Source organism: Neophocaena asiaeorientalis, unplaced genomic scaffold (genome assembly GCF_003031525.2).
Source record: "Neophocaena asiaeorientalis asiaeorientalis breed wild unplaced genomic scaffold, Neophocaena_asiaeorientalis_V1.1 scaffold78, whole genome shotgun sequence".
Classification (NCBI taxonomy): Eukaryota; Metazoa; Chordata; class Mammalia; order Artiodactyla; family Phocoenidae; genus Neophocaena; species Neophocaena asiaeorientalis.
Window position 1 is genome coordinate 13,141,390 of NW_020175018.1, and position 16,560 is coordinate 13,157,949.

The 16,560-nt window shown below is 43.4% G+C and overlaps 1 protein-coding gene across 1 annotated transcript in view; it reads left to right on the plus strand.

Moving 5' to 3' along the window:
* The window catches only part of GLE1 (GLE1 RNA export mediator), a 39,239-nt gene extending 23,455 nt beyond the window's left edge, over positions 1–15,784 (plus strand). Inside the window, exons 7-16 of the mRNA XM_024762536.1 lie at positions 3,299–3,530; positions 4,127–4,239; positions 4,400–4,469; positions 9,030–9,172; positions 9,277–9,467; positions 9,973–10,102; positions 10,876–10,980; positions 13,092–13,174; positions 13,968–14,031; positions 15,439–15,784. Of these exons, the coding sequence (XP_024618304.1) occupies positions 3,299–3,530; positions 4,127–4,239; positions 4,400–4,469; positions 9,030–9,172; positions 9,277–9,467; positions 9,973–10,102; positions 10,876–10,980; positions 13,092–13,174; positions 13,968–14,031; positions 15,439–15,507 (1,200 nt within the window). The 3' untranslated portion in view covers positions 15,508–15,784. The remainder of the gene's footprint in view (positions 1–3,298; positions 3,531–4,126; positions 4,240–4,399; positions 4,470–9,029; positions 9,173–9,276; positions 9,468–9,972; positions 10,103–10,875; positions 10,981–13,091; positions 13,175–13,967; positions 14,032–15,438) is intronic.
* The last annotated feature ends 776 nt before the right edge of the window (positions 15,785–16,560 follow it).

A 16,560-nucleotide genomic window follows, 5' to 3' on the forward strand; every position in this document is an offset into this window, starting at 1 on the left:
ATAACTTGCTATAGGCACTGTTCTGGACCCTGCTTTTTTGCACTTAATTTATCTTGGAGATCACTGCTTTGAAACATGTAGTTTTCTTCATTTCTTTATGTAACTGCATGGCACTCTGTTCTGTTGCAACCATAGTTTATGACATTTTTTTAAGGTCTTTATCTTTTTTTTATAAATTTATTTTTTATTTTTATTTATTCTTGGCTGTGTTGGGTCTTTGTTGCTGCATGCGGGCTTTCTCTAGTTGCAGCGAATAGGGGCTACTCTTCATTGCAGTGTGTGGGCTTCTAATTGTGGTGGCTTCTGTTGTTGCAGAGCATGGGCTCTAGGTGCACGGGCTTCAGTAGTTGTGGCTCACGGACTTAGTTGCTTCACAGCATGTGGGATCTTCCCAGACCAGGGCTTGAACCCGTGTCCCCTGTGTTGACAGGCGGATTCTTAACCACTGCGCCCCCAGGGAAGCCCTTATGACATTTTTTTTTAATATTTTATTTATTTATTTATTTATTTATTTTTGGCTGTGTTGGGTCTTCGTTTCTGTGCGTGGGCTTTCTCTAGTTGCAGTGACTGGGGGCCTTTATGATATTTTTCTTTTTTTTTTTTTGCGGTACGCGGGCCTCTCACTGTTGTGGCCTCTCCCGTTGCGGAGCACAGGCTCCGGACGCGCAGGCTCAGCGACCATGGCTCACGGGCCCAGCCGCTCTGCGGCATGTGGGATCTTCCCAGACCGGGGCACAAACCCGTGTCCCCTGCATCGGCAGGCGGACTCTCAACCACTGCGCCACCAGGGAAGCCCCCTTATGACATTTTTGATATAAGAATGCTTTGGGTTTTTTCCCCTCACTTAATCCACCTGGAATTTATTTGATGGTTGGTGGGAGATAAAGACCTTTATGCTGTAAAATATTCACACTATTTTACTACCACTTTCCCTCCTGATTTGTAAATATCTCTTATCACGCTAAATAGTATCCTAGGAGCTCTTTCTCAGTTTTGGTTTTTTTTACTTTTTATTTTATATTGGAGTAGAGTTGATTAACAATGTTGTGTTAGCTTCAGGTGTACAGCAAAGTGATTCAGTTATACATATACATGTATCTATTCAGTATTTTTTTCTGTTTCCTTGATGTGTTTTTATTCTTATATCAGGATCATTATAATTTAATTGATATAGCTTTATAATACATTTTAATACCTAAAAGACAAAACTTACCATGAATATCCTGTAGAATTTTTTTGTTGCTGTTGTTTTACTATCTGGAACAAGTTGGTTTAATATAAGAATTCAGGGACTTCCCTGGTGGCGCAGTGGTTAAGAATCTGCCTGCTAATGCAGGGGACACAGGTTCGAGCCCTGGTCCGGGAAGATCCCACATTCTGTGGAGCAACTAAGCCAGTGCGCCACAACTACTGAGCCTGCGCTCTAGAGCCTGCGAGGCACAACTACTGAGCCCATGTGCCACAACTACTGAAGCCCACACACCTAGAGCCCATGCTCTGCAACAAGAGAAGCCACCGCAATGAGAAGCCACCGCAATAAGAAACCCGCGCACCACAACAAAGAGTAGCCCCCACTCACTGCAACTAGAGAAAGCCCGCACTCAGCACCAAAGACCCAACTCAGCCAAAATAAATTAAAAAAATAAAATAAGAATTCAACATTGTAAATCAGCTATACTCCAATAAAATTTAATTTTTAAAAAAATAAATTAAAAATAAAATAACAGGACTTCTCAGACAAAGGCAAATATATCACTAATATGTGAAATCTAAAAAATGATACAAATGAAGTTATTTACAAAAGCAGAAACAGACTCACAGACTTCAAAAACAAACTTATGGTTAGCAAAGGGGAAAGGTGGGGGAAGGGCTAAATTAGGAGTTTGGGATTAACATATACACACTACTATATATATAATAGATAACCAACAAGGACCTACTGTATAACACAGGAAACTCTACTCAATATTCTGTAGTAACCTATATGGGAAAAGAATCTGAAAAAGAATGGATATATGTATATGTATAACCGAATCACTTTGCTGTACAACTGATGCTAACACAACATTGTAATTCAATATACTCTAATATAAAATAAAGATTTTTAAAAGTGAAAAAAAGAGGACTTAATTCATGATGCATATACACCTGAAATTAATATAATATTGTATGTCAGTTATACTTCAGCCAAAAAAATTTTTTAATAAAAAATAAGAGATCTTGTTGTTTTAAGTATATTGCAAATATTGTAACATTTTATTGTTTCCACCTTTGCTTTTTTTTTTGAGGTATAATTGACAACATTATGTTAGTTTCAGGTGTACAACCCTGATTCAGTATTTATAAACACTGCAAAGTGATCACAATAAGTCCAGTTATCTTCTGTCACCATAGAAACTAGGAAACATTTTGTTTTTCTTGTGATGAGAACTTTTAAGATTTACTCTCTTAGCACCTTTCAAATATACAACACAGTAGAGGCCTTGCTGATTTAACAGGCAAAACTATGAAACATGTTGATAGGACAGAACATAGAAAATGGTGCAGAGCTTCTCAATTCATTTTAAAATCCTGAGTGAAATTCTGACAAAATAGCACACTAAAAGAAATGTGCATGTTCGTTGGACTTGTATGTGAGCCCATTTATGAGCAGATGTTCTTAATAAAAGATAAAGAATTCAAATTTGTCAGTGACTCAAAGGAATAATGCACTATAACCAAAGAGGTGTCATTCTAAGAAAATGTAAAGCTGGTTCAGTTTTTATCTAGACTATTGCCACAAGCTTTTAAAAATTTATTCCGGGGGGCTTCCCTGGTGGCGCAGTGGTTGGGAGTCTGCCTGCCGATGCAGGGGACATGGGTTCGTGCCCCGGTCCGGGAGGATCCCGCGTGTCGCGGAGTGGCTGGGCCCGTGGGCCATGGCAAATATTAGCCCCCGCTCACTACAACTAGAGAAAGCCCACGTGCAGCAACGAAGACCCAGCGCAGCCAAAAAATAAATAATTAAATGAAATAAAATAAAAAAAAGAATTGGCTACCATCTTTTAAAAAAAAAAAAAGTTATTCCAGCCAGGGTTGGTGAGAGCATTGAAAAATCTCTCCGTCGATCCTGTGGATGTGATGGTAAATCGGTATTACCTTTAAGAGAACAGGAAAGCAGTAGGTATCAACGTGTTGAATGTGGGTACTCCACTGGCACAATTCCATTTTAGAAATTTGTGGACTTGTGTGAGGTATGATTCAGCACCTCAGGTACCTAGGAAATAACCACTAAGCTCTGCCTCTGTCGCTGTGACAGAACGGCTTTCCCACAGCAGAGGAGCAAGCTGTGGCTGAGAGAGCGCTGCAGGAAATGCGGGACCTCCTTGTGAACTTGCAGCAGGAAATCGCCAGGGCCTGTGAGGACAGGAGGAGGCAGGATGAAGAGGAGGCCCAGGTAAACCGGCAAGAGTCACAGGTGCAGCAGGGGCCAGAGGTCCGCAAAGAGCCCCCAGCTTCCAGGCAGGGCCCAGGAGGGAAGCTGAATGAAGGTAGGTCTCAGTGTGGAAATGGTCCTTCAACTTGATGTGTAAAAGTTTCAGAATGGGAAAAGAAACAAGAACGTGTTTTGAATATTATATTTAAGCTACAGGACAATTTACCAGAACTTTTAAATAATGTAAAATTCAGTACTTTCAGTGAATTAAATTTAGTTTTTGTTGATGTGAAGCCTCACGTCAGATTCCAGCATTTGCCGTGAGGACTTGAAATTCTGTATAATTCTAGTAGATGTATTATTCCAAATATTGCTGATACTGAGTATTTTAAATAAGTATGTATAGAATATATGTTTATTGAATACACAAGAGCATCGATATAGCATAGTGGTTCAGAACGCTGCCTTTGGAGCCAGATCAGTGGGAATCTAGTTTTTGTACTTCCTGGCAACGTGACTTTTGCAAGTTACCTAACCTTTCCATGACTGTTTCCTAATCTGTAACATGAAGATAATAACAGAATCTACCTCATAGGATTACTATGACAGTGAAAGCAGTTAATCCATATATAAGGTGATTAGAACAGTACCTGGCTCATATTAAATGTTAAGAAATTCTCCTATTATGAAAGCCTTTCTTTCATCCCTCAGACCTCCAGGTGAAGGTGCAAGATAGTACAATGCAGTGGTACCAGCAGCTGCAGGAGGCCTCCAGTCAGTGTGTGTTGGCCTTTGAGGGACTGAGCAACAGCAAAGACAGTCAGGTAGGAGGGATGGGAGTTGGGAATTCTCTGGGCCGCATGGTGCCGCCCACAGCCTCGTGTCCCAGAGGAATGTAGCTAGCGTGTCACATTCCCTAACCCTGAGGGCGTCTACTCAGCTCTTCAGAACACTGTCTGCCTTCTCACTGTTCTGTTCTGACAGGCCAAAAAGATCAAGATGGACCTCCAGAAGGCTGCCACCATTCCAGTGAGCCAGATCTCCACCATTGCAGGTTGGTCAGAGGAATTAAGAACATGGCCCTTCACTACATTGTACAAGTATTTTTTGAGATTCCAAATCCACTTATCTGTAAGGTTCTTATAAATAGAATGTGTTTCAACAAATGTTGACAGTTGGATTAGGTATATAAGCTATATGCATATAGCTTACTCTCCTTTGTTTTCTTTCAACATGTAGAAGGAAATCATCATGTGTTGACACATTAAAAAAAAATAAGCTATATATTAATAGTAAGTTATTGGGGACTTCCCTGGTGGTGCAGTGGTTAAGAATCCGCCCGCCAGGGGCTTCCCTGGTGGCGCAGTGGTTAAGAATCTGCCTGCCAATGCAGGGGACATGGGTTCGAGCCCTGGCCAGGGAAGATCCCACATGCCGCGGAGCAGCTAAGCCCGTGCGCCACAACTACTGAGCCTGCACTCAAGAGCCCGCAAGCCACAACTACTGAGCACACGTGCCACAACTACTGAAGCCTGCGTGCCTAGAGCCCATGCTCCGCAACAAGAGAAGCCACCGCAATGAGAAGCCCTTGCACCGCAACGAAAAGTAGCCCCCGCTTGCCGCAAATAGAGAAAGCCTGTGTGCAGCAACGAAGACCCAACACAGCCAAAAATAAAAACAAACTAATTAATTTAAAAAAAAGAATCCGCCTGCCAATGCAGGGGACACGGGTTTAACCCCTGGTCCAGGAAGATCCCACATGCTGCAGAGTAACAAAGCCTGTGCACCACAACTGCTGAGCCTGTGTGCTGCAACTACTGAAGCCCGCATGCCTAGAGCCCGTGCTCCACAAGAGAAGCCACCACAATGAGAAGCCTGTGCACTGCAACAAAGAGTAATCCCCACTCGCTGCAACTAAAGAAAGCCCGTGCACAGCAATGAAGACCCTAGGCAGCTAAAAAGAAAAAAAAGTGAATTGTTTAGGAAGGCTCTTACCTAAAGTTAGAAGTTATTGCAGAAAGCACCCCTAAGAGAACCTAGGATGTGACTTGTATTCTTTGCTTTTTGTCCTACAACATTAGCTTTTCCAGACTCGAAGCCTGCTTGTTAACACTTGAGAATGCTTTCCTTTTCTCTCCAGAGACTGAGATTTAGAGAGGAAGAACCAGACAGGAGAAAGACCCCTTTTTCCTATTCTTTAGAAACAGAGGTTCATTTTCACAGAGCTCAGATGTGGAAGCCTCCACAGTACAGACTGTGCTGCGCAGTGGCTGGGGAGCACATGCAGCGGGCAAGCTGCTCTGACTTAGCCTGGGTCCCAGTTCCCTTGAGTAACTTGTTGCCCAGAAAGCATAAGCAGTTGCAGTTCCTGCCCTTGAGAGGCTACATGACAAAACTTCCATATCACGTGGCTGCCTGGAATTCATTCTGGAACAGGGCAAGGTCAAATAAGTAAACACGTATCACTTTCTAGAATTGAAAGTGCCATTTCCTTTGATAGTCAAGGCAACAGGGGCGAGGTTGACTGAACAGCCGTTCCACACCTTCGCTGCTCTCCTCAGGCTCATCCTCAGGTCTTTACCCCTCAGTTGACCGCAGGCAGCCCTGCCTCCTCCTTCATCAGGAAAATTTGAGACGCCAGGTGTGAGATCCTCAGATGCACCCCCTTCCACCGACACACAGCTGTATTTACCTCTTCGTCTCCTGCTTCAAAAGGTGCGCTACCCTTCCAGCCCACACTTAGCCTTCTGCCTAAGCCTTGAACGAGGCTCTCGGGAGCCTTATTCTTATCCCCTCCCATCTCCTTCAAGAGAGATCGCTCCTGTTTTCTGCAAAATTACTCCCTTTTACAGGCTCCCTTCCCTTTAAACATGCCTGTCACTCACATTCTAAAATCTGTTTCTTTTGATTCTGTGTCTTCTCAGTATTTTCTAATTTTCTTGTTGCCTTTTGGTTAATTTATTTTTGGCTGCATTGGGTCTTCGTTGCTATGTGTAGGCTTTCTCTAGTTGCAGCAAGCTATTCTTGGTTGTGGTGCATGGGCTTCTCATTGTGGTGGCTTCTCTTGTAGAGCATGGGCTCTAGGCACACGGGCTTCAGTAGTTGTGGCTCATGGGCTCAGTAGTTGCGGTGCACAGGCTTAGTTGCTCCACAGCATGCGGGATCTTCACGGACCAGGGCTCGAACCCATGTCCCCTGCATTGGCAGGCAGATTCTCAACCACTGCACTACCAGGGAAGTCCCCATGTTGCCTTTTGGTACCGTTGATTATTCCCTCCATCACCTCTACTCCTCTGGCTTCCGCAGCATCATTAATTTCCAGCTTCTCCTCCTCCCTCTCTTTCTCCTTTGTGGGTTCCTCAGTCTCCTGCCCCCACATCAGTGGTAAGTGTGTCCTCAGGGATGTGCTTCTACCCCGAAGTTCTTCTCATTCTAAAGAACCCCCATGGTGTCAGACTTGACCTCTGCACACATGACACTCAGATCGGTCTCTGGGTCATTCCTTTCCTTTGAGCTTCAGGTTCCCTCGCTCCAGCTAGCCGAGGGGCAGCTCTGCCTAGATGCCCCTCAGCTTTGTCAGGTTTAGAATGTTCCGATGTGAACTCATCATTTTCCTCTTGCCTGCCTTTTCTCCTGTTCGCTCTAAGTAATCAATAGCACCTTATCTACTCGGTCACCTTAGTTGAAACCTGCGAGTCATCCCCCTGACTGCTTCTTCTAGTTCATTCTCTATATCTGATTAGACTCTAGTTTTGCCATTCTTCATTTTCCTGCCTATTCCATTCCATTCCATATGTCCCTTTGTCTCCATCATTATTGTAAGCACTTTAAGAGCTTACAGCCCAGTCAGACACGAACATTTTCTAGAGTTAGTGCCCAGTAAATGTTGAATGACTGAGAGAGAGGTGACCTAATTGCTGCCTCTTGAAAGGTGGGTGTCCGTGAGTAGTTAGATTCGGAGCAGAATTTAAAGAAGGATATGGTGCCGTTGTGACATATGGGATGTGGGAGGCCATATCAGGCATAGGGTTGGGACCTGATTTTCCTAACTGGAGAGCCACGGGGAGAGGGGCCGGCTGGGGATTTGGCCAATGGAGCCCTTTGAAACCGTCAGTCAAGGAATAGTAGGGTATGACTTAGCAGGAAGGTGAGCTGAGTAAATTTGTGTGGAAATGTACATATTTTAATATCTCAGTAAGGTTACAGTCTCTGTTTCTGTTTTTCTGGGATGATTAGCCTTGAGATTTCTGTGATATCTCATTATTTAATTCTTGGTTTCTTCCTGCTTCTCTTACTTCCTAAGAAATGTGCTGCCACTCTCCCCACCCCCTTTTTTTTTTTTTTTTTTTGGAACCATGTGGGATCTTCCCGGACCAGGACACGAACCCGTGTTGTCGCCTGCATCGGCAGGCGGACTCCCAACCACTGCGCCACCAGGGAAGCCCTCTGAGATTTTTAAATATTTCTTAAAGTGATTAGGAATTTGGCAGGGTATTTCTAAACTGGAGATGCTGTATTTGTTCAAACATTGATTTTAAATAATGGAAACTAATTCAGATCTGCTTAAGCAAAAAAAAAAAAGAAAGAAAAGTAAAAAGAAAAAGTGGGTGGGGTAGGGGGGTTTGTTCTAAAGATAAAGCAGTTTCGGGACTTCCCTGGTGGTCCAGTGGGTAAGACAGTGTGCTCCCAATGCTGGGGGACTGGGTTCGATCCCTGGTTGGGGAACTAGATCCCGCATGTATGCCACAACTAAGAGTCTGCATGCTGAAACTAAGAAGTCCGCACGCCGTAACTAAAGAAAAGATCCTGTGTGCCACAAGGAAGATCCCATGTGCAGCAACTAAGACCCGACGCAGCCTAAATAGATAGATAGATAGCAGTTTCACAGAACCTATGGCAGGAATGGAGCTGGATCTCAGGAGCCAGAAATTTTAGGACCCTTTTCTCTCTCCTCTTGGCTTCCCTCTGTCCACCTCCATTCTAATTTTGTAGACTGCTGTTCTTTGGTCCACATAGCAGGGCCAGAGCCCCACTGCTTACATGTGTACATGTCACAGGAGTGGCCACTTCAAGGAATCGACTCTGTCAGCTGGCTGATCAGCTCAGCGTGACTAGTCCTAATCTAACTAGCCAGTGTGGAAGATGGGGCACACAGGATCTGTAATACAAATGTAGCTTCTGTGTTGCTGAGGATAGAGGAAGGCAGGTCGAAGAGAAGGGGGGAATCACTGTGAGTTGGGGAAGATCCTTTAGAAGGTTTTCCCTAGAGTTGCAAATGACTTCTCTAGGGACCAGCCACACCCGTGGCATCTGTAACAATTCAACACCTATTTCTATACTACTGTTCATCTCTCGGCTGTGTCAGTTTCAGAATTAGTTGACTCTGCAAATAAGGAATTCCTTCGAAATAGTACCACGCTTTGTGTACTTTCTCATCCCCCACATCATGGATTTGATTGTCATACATTTTTCCGCATCTGTATTTTGGCTTTAGGCGTTGACCTTCTGTAGGGCTGCACAGCTGGGTTTGTATAGAGGATTTGTTACTGCGGTGATGAAAAAAATAGATTGACTGCAGTTGTATCTTTTCGCTAACTTTGTCTTTCATACCCAGGCTCAAAGCTGAAGGAGATCTTTGACAAGATCCACAGCTTACTCTCTGGAAAACCCGTTCAGTCTGGTGGGCGCTCTGTGTCCGTCACACTTAACCCACAGGGCCTGGACTTTGTCCAGTACAAACTGGCAGAGAAATTTGTGGTGAGGAACCTTGTTGCCAAAGGTATGGGAAGAAGAGGCTGGTGCACAACCTTTAAACCTTTCTCAAGTATTAACTTAAAATCACCCCTTGTCTGTGCTCCCAGAAACAAGGGGAGGAGGAAGTGGCCTCCCATCATGAAGCAGCATTCCCCATCGCAGTCGTGGCATCCGGGATCTGGGAGCTCCACCCCAGAGTGGGGGACCTCATCCTTGCTCATCTGCACAAGAAGTGTCCTTACTCTGTTCCTTTCTATCCAGCTTTCAAAGAGGGAATGGCTTTGGAAGATTATCAGAGGTGAAGTTGTTTTTCTCCTTACTTACTATCCCTAGAGTGATGAATGAAATAGAAATAGAACTGGGATTTGTTTCCTCTCCTCAGAACATCTCTTATGTACCTTGAACATTCTATCAGAGAATACAGTATCTTTCAAACTGTCTTTGAAAGACTTATTGTCTTGCAAACTGGATGGCTTTAGAACACTGGATTTAGAATCCAGGGGTCTTAGAATTTTATCCCTGCTTTGTCTTTTAATAGATTTGCAAAAATGGGGAAATCATTTAATCTCTTTAAACATTATTTTCATGATTTGTAAATGGGGGTAATGATACCCCTTACCTCCTGGGAGTTTACCTCTCAGGGTTTATATGATGCACAGATTTGATAATAGATGTGAGTAGCATGTAAAAATGTATTAATGATAATGCTAAAGGTAGTAATAATATAGTTACTTTTAGCCATAAAAAGTAATTGGTCACCCTCACTTTGGCCTTGTCACATTGAATATTTTCTTCCCACATAGGATGCTTGGCTACAAAGTGATGGATTGCAGAGTAGAACAGCAAGACAGCTTTCTAAAACGCATGTCCGGGATGATCCGTCTCTACGCTGCCATCATCCAGCTCCGGTGGCCGTACGGAAACCGACAAGAGGTAGTAGAAGCGGCTTAGTATCGATAATGAGAGGTTGGACCAGAGTCCACGTTAGTGTATCTTACCTGCAGGAAATACTGACCTTTCAGAGAGGCAGTCCAGTCACGTGATAAGTTAAAGACTATTGCTGCTTCATAGGTACTCTTCAGAGAAGTTGATGTTGATTATTAGGAAACTTTTGGATCATCAGAGTCATTTGTTCAGAGACTAATTGGTGCCTTAGAGGCCATCTAGGTCACATACCTTTACTTCACAGATGGACAGACGGAGGCTTAGCAAGCTGTAGTGATACACACTTGTCAATGACAGAGCCACGGCTGGGGGCCAGGGCTTTGACCTGCCAGCCCAGTTCTTTTTTCAAGGAATGGAGATCAGAGGGTTGGAGAAGTTGATGGCCTTGGAAACCTAAAGAGAAAGGAATATAGGTTGATTGAATCCAAGAAGTTTCTATTGTGCACCTGCTATGTCCCAGGTTCTGTGCTAGAGATACCAAGAATAATAAGTAAAATGTCTATGAGAGTAACTGTGGAATCCCTGAAACTGAAGCTGACAGCCCTGTGTTGCAGGGATGCTGTGAAGAATGTGTGGATACCAGTGTCTGCAGTATTTAAAAACAGAGTTTGTTTGGCTTGTGTTGTTTCTGCCCTGTGGCAGCTGCTTAGGTTAGCTGATCTGGGGGTTCATGTCCTGTTGGTAATGGCTGGTTGATAATGGTGGAAATTTAGATCTCTGCATAAAATGAGATTAAACAGTGACCGACTCTCTCCTCCCAGATTCACCCTCATGGCTTAAATCATGGCTGGCGCTGGTTGGCACAGATCTTAAACATGGAGCCCCTGTCAGATGTGACAGCCACCCTCCTCTTTGATTTCTTGGAGGTACGTAATACAGCTATCACACGAGAGAGAGCCAGTGGTTGAAGCAGCCTTGGGCCACTGTGTGACGTGACTGGGAAAGGAATATGGAGATAGAGACTAATGGGCATTTCCTGGCAGTCCAGTGGTTACAACTCCGTGCTTTCACTGCGAAGGCGCAGTTTCAGTCCCTGGTCAGGGAACTAAGATCCCACATGCTGCATAGCCAAAAAATTTAAAAAATACATAAATATATATACAACAAAAGATGTTCTTTTTACCTTTATCACTTAGGAAATTACAAGGATTTTAGGAGCTAAAATAAAAAAGAAATAGAGACTTAACGGTGAACAGCATTAGCGTCCACTATCATAAATTTTTTCCTGATCCCCAAGACAAAGCTAGCTTTTGATTTTTCTTCCCAGTGTACTTTCCTTCACTGTGTGGTTGTCTTCTCGTTCTAAAGAACAGAAAACTATACATCCCAGTACAAGTGAAAAGGAATTTGTTTTAGGGATATAGGAGTGACTCACTCCAGAATCAAGGGTAGGATGTGCGGTTGAATCTCATCAGGGCCTGGAACCAGGAACTGGAATGTCACCAGGTACCAACGCAGCCTCCCCCTGGGACCACGTGTCTTCCATGTCTGCTCTTCCTGCAGGTTGCCTCCTTCTCTCTCTATAAGCGAACTTTCTGAAGTTTTCTGTGCGTAGTGGAGAAGATGCCATCCTGGGCTATATCCCTCAGCCTCAGTGTGGTCACCCAGTGTAATGGGACTAATGTCCCACCATTGTGATTGCTGATTCCCAGGAGAGAAAATAGGATTAACCAGCTTGGGTCACAGATTACCAGTCACGTCTAGGAGGCTCCGTATAGTCCTCTCTGCCCATTAGGGACCCCACTACAGGGAAAGGGTAGGGTTTCTGTGGAAAGGAGAAGAATAAAGGCTTGGGGCACATGCCATAACAAATCTGGGACCATTTGGCCTATAACGCTAACAGTTTCTAGTCACCTTAAAGCTCCTGAAGTCACAATATGGGAAGTATGTCAAACCTTTAGAATCAATAGTAAGTTAAGGGTTTTTTTTGTTTGGTTGGTTTCTTTTGAATTTTATTTTATCTGTTTTTTATACAGCAGGTTCTTATTAGTTATCCCTTTTATACATATAAGTGTATATATGTCAATCCCAATCTCCCAATTCATCCCACCACCACCACCCCCAGCCACTTGCCCCCCTTGATGACCATATGTTTGTTCTCTGTATCTGTGTCTCCACTTCTGCCCTGCATACAGGTTCACCTGTACCGTTTTTCCAGATTCCACATATATGTGTCAATATACGATATCTGTTTTTCTCTTTCCGCCTTACTTCACTCTGTATGACAGTCTCTAGATCCATCCACGTCTCTACAAATGACCCAGTTTCGTTCCTTTTTATGGCTGAGTAATATTCCATTGTATATATGTACCACATTTTCATCTAGTTTGTAGTTTTCTTTGCTTTGCAAAAGCTTTTAAGTTTCACTGGGTCCCATTTGTTTATTTTTGTTTTTATTTCCGTTACTCTAGGAGGTGGATCAAAAAAGATCTTGCTGTGATTTATGTCAAAGAGTGTTCTTCCTATGTTTTCCTTTAAGAGTTTTATAGTGTCTGGTCTTACATTTAGGTCTTGAATCCATTTTGAGTTTATTTTTGTGTATGGTGTTAGGGAGTGTTCTCATTTCCTTCTTTTACATGTAGCTGTCCAGTTTTCCCAGCACCACTTATTGAAGAGACTGTCTTTTCTCCATTGCATATCCTTGCCTCCTCTGTCATAGATTAGTTGACCATAGGTGCGTGGATTTATCTCTGGGCTTTCTATCCTGTTCCATAGAATCAATAGTAAATTAAGTTTGATTCATGTTTTCTGAAACACCTGGCTACCTGGCAGTCTGGTTAAATGGAGGTATTACCGTATATGAGAAATGCTTCAGAAGAAAGCTGGATTTTAATTCCCTTGCTTAGCTGGCTAAGTGGCATTGTGGTTGAAATTCTTGATAGGCACAAAAGGCAAAGGTCTGATTGTCCTTTATGGATCTCTCATATGAGTGTGAATTTTCATTCTCTGCTCTGACAGTGCCCACCTTCCCTTCTAGGTGTGTGGGAATGCCCTCATGAAGCAGTACCAGGTCCAGTTCTGGAAGATGATACTTCTCATCAAAGAGGACTACTTCCCCAGGTATTAGACTTGTTGAGTAGACACCAGGGGATTTGGTAGGTGAAAACTTACGACGTCAGATACCGTGGCTGCTGTTACATGCTGTTTCTGACTCAGTTAAGCACCTGTGTTAAGTGTAACATCTGCTCCCATCCATCTCTTCTTTGTTATTTGAATAAACACTTCTGAAGTCTCTCTTAAATATTGTTGACTAAATAAAAAAAACAAATTAGGAAGATCTTGGATTCAGATACCTGACGTTTTTTAAACTCTCTTCTTTTCTAAACTCACCCAGTTTAGAAATCTGGGATGGTGATTACATGCAGTCATGAATGAAACCAAGGAGGCAAAAACTCCCTCAGTAAATCAGCTGGTGAAACTGATTGGTCAGCCAGTTTGCTTGGCTCTGTTGTGGCTTTAACCTTCAAGGACCCTCTCATTCCTCTCAACTCACTGGCCTTGCAAAGTGGGGAAAGGCATTGGCAGCACCCATCCCACCTGATCACAAAGACCTTGGAAAGGAACAGTGCTCTCTTTTCCTTTATCCACTTATTTGAAAAAAATAAGGGGACTTCCCTGGTGGTCCAGTGGTTAAGACTCCATGCTTCCACTGCAGGGGCGTGAAAAAAGAAAAAAGAAAAGAAAAGAAAACAATGTTGAGACCATTTAGTAGAGTGACAGCATCCAGTCTAGAAGACATGTCTGTGAGTCATTTGATCTGCCCCTTCCTCCAGATCAGCAGGTCTCTTAACTCCTCCAAAAGATAAGTGTGAGTCATAGGTGTGACTCACCTGTCTTCCTTCTCTCCCTGTAGGATTGAAGCCATCACCAGCTCAGGACAGATGGGTTCCTTCATACGCCTCAAGCAGTTCTTGGAGGTAAGATGCCCTTAGACCAGCACATCCCAGACTGTTGTCGGCCTCCAGTGCACCTGTGTCTGACATGTCTTGCACATCCAGACTCTGACTGTGGTCTCTTCCTCTTGATTTTTCCCAACCCTACTGTTTTGTCCATCCACCCCTCTCCACCTTAAGGGCTGCTATTTCATCGTCTTCCTATGCGTCGTTGTCCATACTGCCCGTGGGGAAAAGCTCTCCTAAGAGATGAATAAAATATATGTAGTGAATCTTATCTCACTGATACACTTTTTTTTTTTTTTTTTTTTTTTTCTGCGGTACGCGGGCCTCTCACTGTTGTGGCCTCTCCCGCTGCGGAGCACAGGCTCCGGACGCGCAGGCTCAGCGGCCATGGCTCACGGGCCCAGCCGCTCCGCGGCATGTGGGATCCTCCCAGACCGGGGCACGAACCCATGTCCCCTGCATCGGCAGGCGGACTCTCAACCACTGCGCCACCAGGGAAGCCCACTGATACACTTTTTGCATGTTGGCCAAGGTTCTTTTCTCAGTCTCAGGTCTAGGGAACAGGTATGTGTGGTCACCTTTCTCCACGAAAACAGACTACAGTTTGAGCCAGACTCCTCTCCTTTTTCCAAGTGCCAAAAAACTTTACGTTTTGGTATGTCTGCCAAGACAGCCAACTGACTTCCAGTTTCCAGTAGCCCAGTTGGGGAAATTGCAGTAGTGAAAGGTGAGGCCAGGCTGTGGGAGATGAAAGTGGGACAGACATTAACAACACCCTGGCATTTGTCTTCCACTGCAATTCATGCAGAAGGAGAAGTCTTATAGACAACCTTTTTTTTTTTCAATTAATTTTTATTGGAGTATAGTTGATTTACAATGTTGTGTTAGTTTCTGCTGTATAGCACAGTGAATCGGTTATACATAAACATATATCCACTCTCTTTTAGATTCTTTTCCCATGTACGTCATTGCAGAGTATTGAGTAGTTCCCTGTGCTGTACAGTAGGTCCTTATTAGTTATCTGTTTTATATGGAGTAGTGTGTATATGTCAGTCCCAATCACCCAATTTATCCTTCCCCCCACCCCGTAACTATAAGTTTGTTTTCTACATCTGTGACTCTATTTCTGTTTTGTAAAGAAGTTCATTGGTACTATTTTTTTTAGATTCCATATATAAGCGATATTACATTTGTCTTTCTCTGACTTACTTCAGTCAGTATGACAGTCTCTAGGTCCATCCACATTGCTGCAAATGGCATTATTTTGGGTTTTTTATGGCTGAGTAATATTCCATTGTATATATATGTACTATATCCATAGGACTTACTTCCTCTTGCTGTCCCTCAAAGTTTCTTCCAAACTTTAAGTGTTGGAAGCAGTGTTATCAGAGAATCATTCTGTTTTCCTTGTCTTTCCCTGACCAGAAATGTTTGCAGCACAAGGAGATTCCTGTCCCCAAGGGCTTTCTGACTTCCTCCTTCTGGCGTTCCTGATGTTACTCCATCGCCCACCATCACCATTTTGTTGCAAAGGGACAATAATAAAGCAACTGAAGACAGCTGTATTTGGGAGAAGTCATGTCAATATGTGTTTTGTGTACTTGTACCTTGTCACTAGGAGAGCAGATTTTCATGGGTCACAGATCTAAGAGGTCCTTTAGTAGATGTGATGACTCCTTAAAGGGGTCCGCATGGCACAGTAAGCAGAATTGGCCTTTCTCATTTTTGCAAAAAATTTGAAAATAAATTATGAGAAGAGTTTAGCACTTGATCTCACCCTTGATTTCCTTTGTCTCTAGTATCTTTCAGAAGGTAGGTTAATACCTTGACCATTTCACTCTGAGCTGAAGTGGCTTTCACTCCACCACCACACCCCAGCCCCTCCCCGCATGCTGCCCCCATTCAGTATAATTCCCAGGAGGAGCAAAGACTCAAGGTCACCTTTAAAGTAGCAGTTAATAGATGAGGCCCAAACCCTCACATGCAGGACTGGGTTATGTTTGTTTTGCCTTAGTCAGCTTGTGCAGTAATTATAAATTCAGAAGAAATGCCTGGTGTAGACATGGGCTAAGTCAGTCCCAGCCTGCATCGGAGGTAGCTTAGTGTCTGGGATTAGGACTGTTAACACATGTTATATTGAACCAGGAAGCACTGTTTGTCCTCTTACTTTGGAATTTGGTTCCTGGATGAGTCGGCATGCGTGAACCAAACTTTGTTTTTCAATTTGAATTAAGATGGGCTGAGATGGAGCTTGCAACATTGTACATGAGCTGAGCATCCATAAGCAATGAGTCAGGGGTTTAATAAAGATGTTGGGGAAGAATTGAGAACTGCCTTACAATTTTTTTACATGTTCTGAGTAATGAATGATGATAGATTTGCCTGACTAAAGCCACTACAAAAATCCAGAGTCTGGCTGTACAGATAAGAGTTGAGATTTGCTTTATGGAAAGACTCATTCTCTTGGATCTATTCCTCTGTAGTAAATGTTGTATGTGGGGTTGTGTTTCTTGTGGAGGATTCTCTGGTAATCTTGAGTCGCTCGAA